At 36.2% G+C, this 11,414-nt stretch overlaps 1 protein-coding gene across 1 annotated transcript; it reads right to left on the bottom strand.

The window, feature by feature from the left end:
- Positions 1-6,561: 6,561 nt before the first annotated feature.
- Positions 6,562-9,471, bottom strand: LOC104424810 (dual specificity protein phosphatase 1). The gene is given in 6 exon segments (XM_018868005.2): positions 6,562-6,715; positions 7,859-7,979; positions 8,342-8,422; positions 8,425-8,476; positions 8,623-8,822; positions 9,402-9,471. Coding segments are annotated over 5 exon segments (519 nt in total). The 5' UTR covers positions 8,734-8,822; positions 9,402-9,471.
- Positions 9,472-11,414: the final 1,943 nt, after the last annotated feature.

Genomic DNA, 11,414 nt, shown 5'->3' with positions numbered 1-11,414 from the left:
TATAATTTCCAATTTTTTCTATTAAATATCAAAAGTCATAGCACGATGTGAACTAACATATAAATTAATCATGCAGCAACTATAATCAAAAGTGGAATTCATAATATAAAGTCAAAAACAAGATCTCCAACCATTGTTCAAATTTGTCCAAAGTCAGGAAATTACAAGCACGTTAAACCATGTACATGCTATCATCGAAACAAGTTCTACACAACACATATGTGGTCATTTACATGTAGGTCAGCTCATATAGTTCGAAAACCATAGTGAAATACAGGTCAGTTCAAATTTGTCCAAAGTACGTGTATTTAGGGTTATGTATGCATTTTTATATCTTTAAGGTCTCAAACATATATCATAATTATATCACAATATAAAACACATCCATACGAACCAAACGCCATTGACTATGTGTTGATCGGACCCTCCATGTGTCCACATGTGTTGCCTGAGTGAGTGGCGTGTGTGGCGCACGCGTAGCGAGCCAATAACACTCCTAGCTAGTCCAACCAATCCAATGACCAATTAGTCAACTGGTCAAATCGGGTTGGTGGTCAGGTTGGGTTGTTGGCCGGCAAGATGTCACCCCGGCGATTACTGACCATTTGCTGACATTGACGTCATTGATGACGTTGGCATGTGTCAATTCATTGATGTGCACGTGGTACTCACGTACTAGGCAGTCCTAGTCATTGGGCGCATGATGTCCATGGGTGTGGACATGTCTGATGTCTACTAGCGGCGTTTGATATGTTGTTTTACTCGTCTTGACAAGTACTTTCATCATGTATATTCAAAAATTGATTTTGATTGAAAAAATATTCCAAAAATGGCCAAAACCGTATGGGCATCCACGACCTCCAAACTCATTCTTTGCTTCGGTTCATTTTTGACAATTCGTGTTGCAATTTCCGAACAATGAACATCTAGACGATCTAAAGTTCATCCTCTTGATCCCCATATCAAACAAAAAGCGAGAAAATTGGATGGAGAAACAAGGGAGAGATCATGACATTGTCTCTAATATCAACGTTGGAAGAAAATTGGCGGAAGAAAGGACTAACCTCTTTGATGCGTAATAAACGAATTACTCAGGGATATATGTTGAATTACGAGCAAATGATGGATGATACGACTTCACGATCGTCCAAATACAATCAAAAGAAAAGTTTTCACATTTCGCAACATTAATGCCAATTGTCTTTTCAAAGCAATAACGGAATTACCTTTGTTTGTTGATGGACAGAGGAAACAAAGAGAGAACAACTTCTTTCAAAACGTTCTTTCTGCCAATTATTATGACGGTTATCTTTAGAAGTTATAACTTATTTTACACCCTTTCAAAATGTGTCTCTCCATTATATCACATTAGGACAAACCAGTGCGTCTTAATTACACCCCATTGTGGATTAACCAATTAATGAGACAAAGTAAATACAATTTCTAGACCAAAAAAAAAAAAAACAATTTGGCTAGATGACTTGTAGTGTCTCTTTTGCAAAGTTACTTTGGTGTTCAATAAGAAAAAAAAAGAATAATTAGATGGTGTGGCTACTATTCATCATCTCCATCGTGGTAACAAATCTAGGGAAACAAATCAATCGTCGGATGGGATTGAATTGTCGAAAAAGTTGAGACGAATCGATGCCAAGATCAAGAAACCTCTTGATAACAACTTCTGATCCAAAAATCTCTAATCTCCACACAAACATATTCCAGCACTCAAAATCAAAACCTCCACCATCACAAGCAAAATGCCCTTATTGAACCGATAAAGATTTAAAAAAAAACAAAACTCAATCATTACAACTAAAATTACCCTTCCTTGCCCCCAATTCACTGACCTTCACATAATTTACAACACCATGTCCACGTTTCATCGCAACTTGTAACCCTTGACGAACAGGTCTAAAGCCTTAGCAAGCCTCACGACTCTTGACTCTTAGACTTAGAGCCTTGATGAGCCTCGTGACCCTTGATCATTGACCTTTAATGAGCATTGACATTCACATAGTGACGATTAAATTCGGAGCGAGATGAAGAACAATACCTATGAGAAGGAGAGAGATGGTGAATAGTAATTTAGGACAATACATGAATGCAAAGAATAAAATCAATGAAGGCAAGACTTGAAGAAGAAAATTTTCTTTTAACCTTAAAAGTATCATTTTTGGATTGCTGAAAATCAATTCTGGCCACCAACATTTGTTTTATTTATTTATTTAAGGAGTGTTTAGATTGACTTTTACTTTTTTTTTTTACACCACTTTGTTTGTAGTGCTTTTTGATTTTACCTTTTCACATTTTATTTTTTAAATTTTGCAATGCATACACTTTGGTCTTTTTTTTTTTTTTTGGTAAAAGGTAAGAATACACTTTGGTCTTTTTGTTAACTTAAAAACTTGAAACTTGGACAATATACAATTCATGATTTTTGAAGTTTGGACAACATTTTAAATTTACTCCAAAAAGTATAGAAGTCACTTTTTTGACTTTTGAGAAATCTCACAAACAAACCCTAAATCTCAGGATAAACACATTTTGGGATTTTTTTTGTGACTTGGAAGAGCATAAAATTCCACAACATATGAATCTTTATATTTAGGTTTACATATGATTTAAAATTCATAATCTTTAGAATTTTGGTATATATTTCAGATTCGGGTTAGTATCCTAAAAACCCTAAATATTAATTTTTTTTGTGTTACTAAAAACCTTAAAATTGCTAAATAAATAGTCTTATGAATAAATGAGAATTCTATGATCCTTGGAGAGATTGATCCGCCGTTCTAAAAATATTATATCTAAGTGCATTTTATCTATTTTTTGGACAAAAAGTTCCACCTCATAAACTCTTCAAAGATTTTAAACTAACGATCGGGATTTGTTCTCTCGCGACCAAACGACTGCCGCCTTTAAAAAATGCGATCAAGAATTTGTAGAACTATTCATCCGTGAGGCGAAGTAAGATATCACACCTAAGAAATGGGCAGCGGGGGCAATAAACAAGAATTTACACCTAAGAAATTATTGGGCATGAAAAGTTGGCGCGGCTCATCGACTTTAGCGATAAAGCAGCCGTCGGCATAGAGGAACAATTATTGCGAAATTGAAAGGGTCTGCTGAACATAATGATGACAATTTGGAAACACAAAAACCTCGAAAGCGGAATTTCCGTACCGTCGGGCGATTAAAACAAATGCTAATCCGTAGCCCATCGATCGGCGGAAAGGCGCTTCGTTTCACTGGTTTCCCACGCTCGACGATGCACGGCATGACCCTCGGGCTGTCAGGCACAGAAAAGACAAGCTCCCCCTCTTCCCAGATTGAAATCGTTTCTTCAGAAAACAATTCGGGAATTGGGCAAGCCATTTGTGTTTCCCTCCATGTTTTTCAGACCGGACATGTCAAAGAGCTTCCGGTTCCATCGGCGTGGAGTGAACATTCTCCCAACTCGGTTGGCTTAGAGCTAGACGAACGTGCTCATAGTTAGGAGTTCAACACTCTTACCGCCATCGCCGCTGGCCTAAACTGGTCAACTTTAGGTTTAATCGGCTCTGGACCACATCAGTCATCAAAGAAAAGTGGGCGGTCCGGTTTTGACTGAAGACTCTGATTTTCGTATGATAGTTGTTTCATTAAAAATGTTTCTATGTGATTATGAAATATTTACATTAAAGATGAAAATGCGTCACTTGTGTTAGTTTCGTGTTAAGCCGTGTTGATTTCAATTTATCTCAATAAATTTAAATTGTTTTCTTGTTGCATGCCAAGAAATACCACCTCTAATGCCTATTATTAAAGATAGTAGGCATGATTTTACTTATGTTTTTACGTTTAAACCAAAATGAGATTTGTTGTGTAAAGAGGACCGTACAATTGATCACAAATCACAAATGAATGGAGAAATAAGCAAGAAATAGAGAAACTAACATATTATTATGCTCTCAACTGGCTTTAGATGCCATGTCAAGCATATCCTTGAGCCTATTTAATGCTTCGGGTTTTGATCCTTGCCCAAGCAATCGGTTAAATCTCTAGAGATACTCAATTCAATTGTACAGAAAAACATGTAGAATCTAAGAGATTGAAAGGAAATGAACAAGATTACTCGTGAAATAAGATTCATACTCTGATTTTACATTACAAAGCACACGTGAAAAATTTACGAAGAGGTATAGATAGTGAAAGGATGACCTCATACATATATGCTTGTCTTACTTCAACAAATTTATACCTAAATTGGACAGCATTTCTTCTGTTTTTGTTAGATGTCTCTTTTGAAACCCAACTCTGGTTTTCAGGAGAAATGCAAAAACCGATAAAGATAGTGAAAGGATGATTTTATACATATAATACTCGTCATACTTTAACAAATTTATATCTCAATCGGACATCATTTCTTTTGTTATTTTTAAATGTCTCTTTTGAAACCCAACTCTGGTTTTCAGGGGAAATGCAAAAACCGATAAAGATAGTGAAAGGATGATCTTACACATATAATGCTCGTCATGCTTTAATAAATTTGCATCTGAATTAGACGACATTTCTTTTGTTTTTTTAAATGTCTCTTTTGAAACCCTACTTTAGTTCTTAGAAGCAATGCGAAACCTGATGCGTTTTTAATTTGTCTCTAAAACAATTCGTTTCTTCTTCCTTTTTTCTTCATGAGAAGACGAAAACTTTACATGGTTTGCCGCGAAGGTTCTCTCTTTATTCTCCCTTTTTTTCCCAAAATGCTATTTTGCCAACTCTTGAAGAAACTACATCCAAAAAGAGAAACACAAACCAGACAGAACCCAGTTGCCATGTTGAGTGTCCGCACTCTAAAGTCAAAGATTCGATCATGCATTGGAAGTAGAGGAAGATCTCAGCGGTGACCCTTCGTAAAATTAACAATTGTTCCAAGAAAGTCAAGAACAAACAAAGTTCTGAGTATAACTTAGAAAATATGTCGGATGTTGGCGGTGGCGATCGTCCATGTGAATACACAATCTCAATACGCAAGATGGACGGCACTATGCATTGTTAAAAATGCTATTATTGGCACATTAACTTATCGCAGGCAATCTTAGAATATATGACCTGACATGTCGAAAAGCATGAAAAACGAATGCCTATTTACTTGTTGCTTAGATATTCAGCATTGGACAAAAGTTGAACATTTCTATGTTGGATGACAATATCATATGGTACATCCTTTTGTACCTTCAAGGTTTTCAAGGCAAAATGTAGAGACTATTGAGCCACAACAATGCAATATGCATCAAATTTGCAGATCGATTTGGTTTTACAAGAGTCTACACCCAGCAAGATTGAAGCTGCTTTAGGGTGAGACAATAAGCTACATTAATGCTATAACTGCTCACAGTGAAAGAACGAGAAATCTCGAATTCTCCGGCGAAAACATCATTTAAAGACCACAGGAACCGCAACTTCTTCACTGGCAAATTTCTCAACACTTCAACATTAGAGCAAATTGTAACAACATGCATAGATTATCAATTAAGGCTTGAAATTTGCAGGCTCAATTTCAGGCTTGAGACTATCAAGGGTATAACTTAAGTATTTCGCGAATTCGCAAATTGGAAGAATAAAGAAATTAACCTAAAAGTTGGATCATGCAAAAATTGACTATAGGCACGGATGCATCCGTCTCGTTTCGATGATCTTTCAAGAGTTCACCTGCATTACACCTAAAAACAAAAACAAAAAAGTTCGATCTTTCTAGCCTCCTTTTCTTCTTTATTTTCACGAAACTGATTTAAATACTCGGTCAATATCTTTGATATTCACACTAAATTCACCATTTCAATGCCAACACGAATGCCAGGAAAGGAGCAGCAAGACTGCGGAGAAATCTCTATATTCATCTGATTCTCTTCTTGCCTCTATTGGCTCACTCCTCCACCTGGAACAATAAAACAATTGAATCATGGCAACATCCATGGAGGCCTATATACGTAAGCTGCGATTAAGATCTTATGTGTAATAAAAATAATAAAGCTAAATGACTGAAAATGTATTGTGATTAAAAGAACTAATGGTATACCAGTAGGAACTTATGTGCAGGGAACAACTGGCCTATGTGACATGAGACAGGTATATTTTTATTCAAATAGCAATCAACATATTTTGACAAAGCCTTCTGGAAATTTTTCTTTTTTCTTACATTGGCATACATTCTCAAGTCTGCTTTCTTTTCCACTCTTTTGCCTTCCAGAATGAGAAAATGCAGGGTTCATTCTATAAAATTTACAGAAACAGAAAAGAAACTATAATTTGACATGACGCAGCAATATCGCAATAAAAAGTTTGCTAATTGAAATGACATGATTCCTGTTCTCATGAACCTGCATATTAGTTTCAAGAAATTGCCAAAAACTGTGGACAAATTATGCTGTGACACTTCAGAATATTAATTGTTGATAATATATGGATGGAGTAAGAATGCACAGCCAACTTCTATGTGTTACCCAAGAGCCAACTACCATTTCTCCTTTTCGATCATGTCGGATAGACAGTTATCAATGCAACAAATGCAACTAGTGTTGACAATGATTAGGCACCTTGCAGAAATTTCTCATAGTCCTCCAGTTGTGAAATGAAACCAGAATTAGGAGATGCTTGTGGCCGTTGGCTCTTCACATGTTCCAAAGCTTGAGAAAGGCTCATGCCATGCTTTTTCATGAGATAAGCAACAACGATTGTAACACTGCAAAATACACATCTTTAGTTCAATAAATTACAAACCTAATTAATGATTAATGTTGTAAAAAAGTAATCATCACTTTAGCAGGCAATTAAACTCAAAGTCCAGGATATGCCAGAATAGGAAGTTCCAAGTACTCCGGTAAGATTAAATAGCGACTAGCATTCCATGTTTATCTTAGTCCAGAGTATCATTCATGGCCTTTGACTGTTCAGACATAAATGCTGATATGTAAATGGTATCCAGTATGTTTATTCTTCTAATCCATTCAGGTATTTAATAGAAAGGATGAATATATATAATGAATTTGTATCCACAAAAATGATCTTGGGCACGTTTAGATGTGTTTAGAAGTTGAACTTCTGATTTATGTACATAAAGTAGCCAATTAGGTTTATGAGGAAACCTAGAAGGCAATGAATTGTTGAATTTTTATGTACATAAAGTAGCCAATCAGGTTTATGAGGAAACCTAGAAGGCAATGAATTATTGCATTTTTGAGTACTTCTACAAGATAGAAATAGAATAATTCAGAGTGGCAGTAGTTCCTCATATGAGACTGTTGGCTCTATGGATAAAGTAATGCTGACTAGGTCAAATTGTTTCAAGAAACTGAAAAACCTCAAAACATGTCCTTTCAAAGAGAGGCAAACATAGCATTCCCATTTCATTTGATGGTGGGAGATGATTTGAGAGCAAAACATTGAAAGGTCAAAAGATTTATCTCCTACATTGTTCAAATATTTGTCGGGATGATCATGATTTCATATTTATCTTCACACAGACCAGTTCCCAATGTCAACTTTATAAAAAAGATCCTTGTAATGCGGTTCACACATCATGAAAAAAAAATAAAAAGTTTGCCTTTGGAGAAATTTTAATTCGAAAGATATATCCCCTACAACCACAATAGCGATAGTATGAGACAGTATCAACGTAATTATTAGTCATTTTCACATGGACTCAATGCCGATGTCAACCACATTAAAATGACATTTTAACTGCTGTTTGCACACACTGAAAAATGTCTAACTAAGAAAAATAAATACTGGAAATGATGTAGTAAAGAAGATTGTCTGAGTAGACATGAACCGTGCCCTGACAATGTTAATGGAAGTATTGTCCCAAATGTAATAGGAGAATCACCTTCTAGATTTTCCAATGAAGCAATGGACCAGCACACCTCCACCCAATCTCTTGGCTTCATCAATAAATTCAAAGCACTCATCAAAGTATTCTCTTATGTTTGTGTCGACTTTATCCGGGACTACCTCAATAAAAAAAAAATTGCAACAAAATAACCAGGTCATATATTCAGTTGCAATGGTCAATGAAAAAGACAATCTATCCAAATAAGAATAACTTTGGTTTATAAAGATTAAAACAGAATATTTGCATCTAAGTTATAGTCCTTTATGCCACTAACAAAAACAAAAGCATTGTCCCATGGATTGCAATATCTCACAACTCGTAACTCAAATCTAATTATTATTTGCCTTTTCAAACATATCGGATTGCACCGAGTAATTTGTGGAATTTCATATGGAAAGAAGCCAAAATATGGCGGACAAACGTTGTGTGATTGTTACAACTATTAAGGCAAAACAGCCGATACAAGAAAATCATTACCTGTAATTACTTTATACATGAAATCATCTGGATATGCAGGTTTCAAAATACTAGCCACGATTAATATGTGCGTCACATTAAGGTTTTAAGGGCATCCTTGTTATTTGCAGCGCCGACGGATCCCAAAAATAGACCCTAAAGTCAACCACATGAAACAATATCAGCAGCAGCATCCATCAAACAAAAGGGGCAAAGGAACACAGAACTAACATGACAACCAACCTGATGCACGAAAAATGGATTTGAGAGAATGCACAAAAAAACTGCTGTCAGTAGCATACCTCTTCGATTTTGCACGGGTCCTTGTCTTTATCAACGCACTCAGTAAGGCTCTTTTTCAAATTTTGAAGCGCTTGGATCTGAACCTCGATGGATTTGTCAAAATGAGCCATTGCCTGAATGAAGTACTCTAACTTTTCTTTTCGTTCCTGACTTCCACAGGATTCTCTCACGAGCAAATCTTTGTTTTCAGTATCAGGATCTAGATGAGCATAACATGGAGCACCAATTAGCAAAGAGAACGAACAAAAATGTACTGATTAAAAATGCTGATGAAGAACCAAGCCCATCGCCTGAACAACAACCATCGATCACACCACATGAAAGTCACTCGCCAAGCGAAACACAGAAACCACTGATCACTCACACCCATTGATCAACGCATAAACCTGACCGAGACTAACACTACATCTTACACGAACGCAAGCCAATTCCACAGAGATATCAAGAAAAAATGTCTTGACAAAAGCATGCAGAAAAACAAGAATCAAGAATCAAGAATCAAGAATCAAGAAGACAGGGTTTGAGGCACGAACAAGTCCATCGAAAACCACCCAACACAAACATGGAAGAGCCCAAAACTTCTCAAGATGAAAATCGAACATCCCAGAAAATTCCGGGGTCGGTGACATCTACAGGATTGTGATCAAACCACCTGGGTTCTTCTTGCTTCAAGTGAAGACGCGAATCGATAAGGCAAAGCAAGCAACAGAGGAAGATGACCCGATTGAATGGGATCGACATAATCGAAGACGAAGGAAGAATCAAGAGAGGAGCTTACCTTGGCGAATGGCCTGATCAGGCGCAATCCACGACGACGACGACGACGACGACCTCTGGTTCTTGGGGTTGGTGGCAATCGATTCGAGTTGAGATTGTTCTTTGGTGGCGTTATGGGCCCAAAGAGCAGGCCCAACAACAGGGAATCGGATCTGCGATGGAAATGGGCCGAGTCGGTTCGGTCCAATTCGGTCGACTCTTCGATTTGTAAATGTGTTTTCGATTCAATATGAAAATTCATCAAGCTTTTCTTCTCATTTTGGGATTTCGAAAAACGTCAGAGTACGGTGGAGAATTTTCTTTCGAAATTTATAATTTTATTTTGGAATTATGCCTTACTTGAGAGAGTGCGAGGGGTGATTCGTCTGATTTTGGGACGGTAAAGTTAGATATCATGTATGAAATGGGCTCGACTTAAGCCTGTCTAATTAAAATGTTGGGACTGATTTTTTATGAGGTCAAAATTAGATTGAAGTGTCATGAGGTACCCGGTTTGGGATTTGAAGTGGGGTATTGACCCTAATTATTTTGGTTCCAATGATGAATTGGAAAACTATATATGATAAAATTGAGTATGGTGTTAATTGAGATGTTTGAGAATGTCGCTAATGATTTTTTTAAATAAATTTGCTTATTAGTGATTGCTTTTGTGTACTTTTGATGTCATTGGAATTGACGAAAACTATGCTTGAAAGGGGTGAGCTTATATCGTTGTTTTTCAACTCATAGGCTTATTTATAGTGTCTGTCTACCTAGCATGGTTCTTGTTCCATCTATTTATCATTAAAATAAGAAGCACGTCTTTAGACAGAATAGAAGCGTTTTCAATTGGTCAAAACAGCCAATTGATTTTGGGTGATCAAAAGTTTCAACTTTGGGAAATGGTCATTGCTCAAGCTATTATCAAACCTAAAATATCCTTCTTGTAACCCTTTCAGAGCTGGCGCAGTTGACTAGGACAATAGAGGATTATGCAGTATAGGAACTAAAGGTCATGTGCTTGAAACCCATCACTACTTCGAGTCAAGACGAATTGCATAGATCAAAAGTCTCTCATGATGTTTGTATGGTGTTCTACTAAAAGAACTTTTAGGTAATTAGAATTCCACACTTGTAATCTAGATTACAAAGAAAGGGGAAAAAGGAAAAAGAAATTGTCACATATCCTTAGAAGCATAAGATTTTGGAAAGACGGCACAAATGACGTCCTTCTTTGCAGTGTCTGCACTTGTACGCGCTTTCGAGAGACACAAACACAACCTTCTTTTAGTTCATTTAATTGAACGATGGCAAGACATTTGGTGGCTATTCTCAATTTCATCTGATTTTGGGCTAATTGGTATGGAATTTCTTAATATCAGTGATCGGTCCATCATACATAAAAGCATAATAACTAGACAAAAGGGAAATAACAAAATAAATCACAGACCATCTCCCTCAATCTAATTCATCTTTAGTCTATTATCTATGCTTAGAAAAAGGTCTGCTTCGCTTTTTAGTTGGTGCCACAAACTATAGTTCTTCCTAATCGAAGGAGATGGTATGCTTGGGAGATCGTCGGACCAAAACAAAAAATAAATAATCGTCTGAATTATTAATTAATTCATACGATATATAATTCGTATAATCTTTTTTTTTTTTGAGAATCAATCGAGAGATTCACATAAGAAATAGCCTTTTCATATTCAAAAACACAAAAGCGACTTTGGACATGTGAATCACGCTATCGCCCACCATGTAAATGTGAATCATGATAAAAAAGAGGTAATAAGGCCGCTTTGCAATATACCTTTACATATCGGCAAGGATACATATTCCCGTTGTATCATAAAATTCTAAGATTCTAATTAACGTGGGTTCTAAAAAATTTGCAAATTATTATCTCTTCCTAGATCTTCTACGGCATCCATGGAAATATGTGATTTTGCATAATATCTTCTTACCTCAAACGAAGTTAGAGATGTATTTTCAATTGTTTTAATTACCTTAAATGTCGATGTAAATCATAGATAAT

The sequence above is a fragment of the Eucalyptus grandis genome, chromosome 2 (assembly GCF_016545825.1).
Source record: "Eucalyptus grandis isolate ANBG69807.140 chromosome 2, ASM1654582v1, whole genome shotgun sequence".
In the NCBI taxonomy this organism is placed as follows: domain Eukaryota; kingdom Viridiplantae; phylum Streptophyta; class Magnoliopsida; order Myrtales; family Myrtaceae; genus Eucalyptus; species Eucalyptus grandis.
Note: the sequence above shows the minus strand (reverse complement) of the source record. Positions and strands in the feature narration are given on the sequence as shown.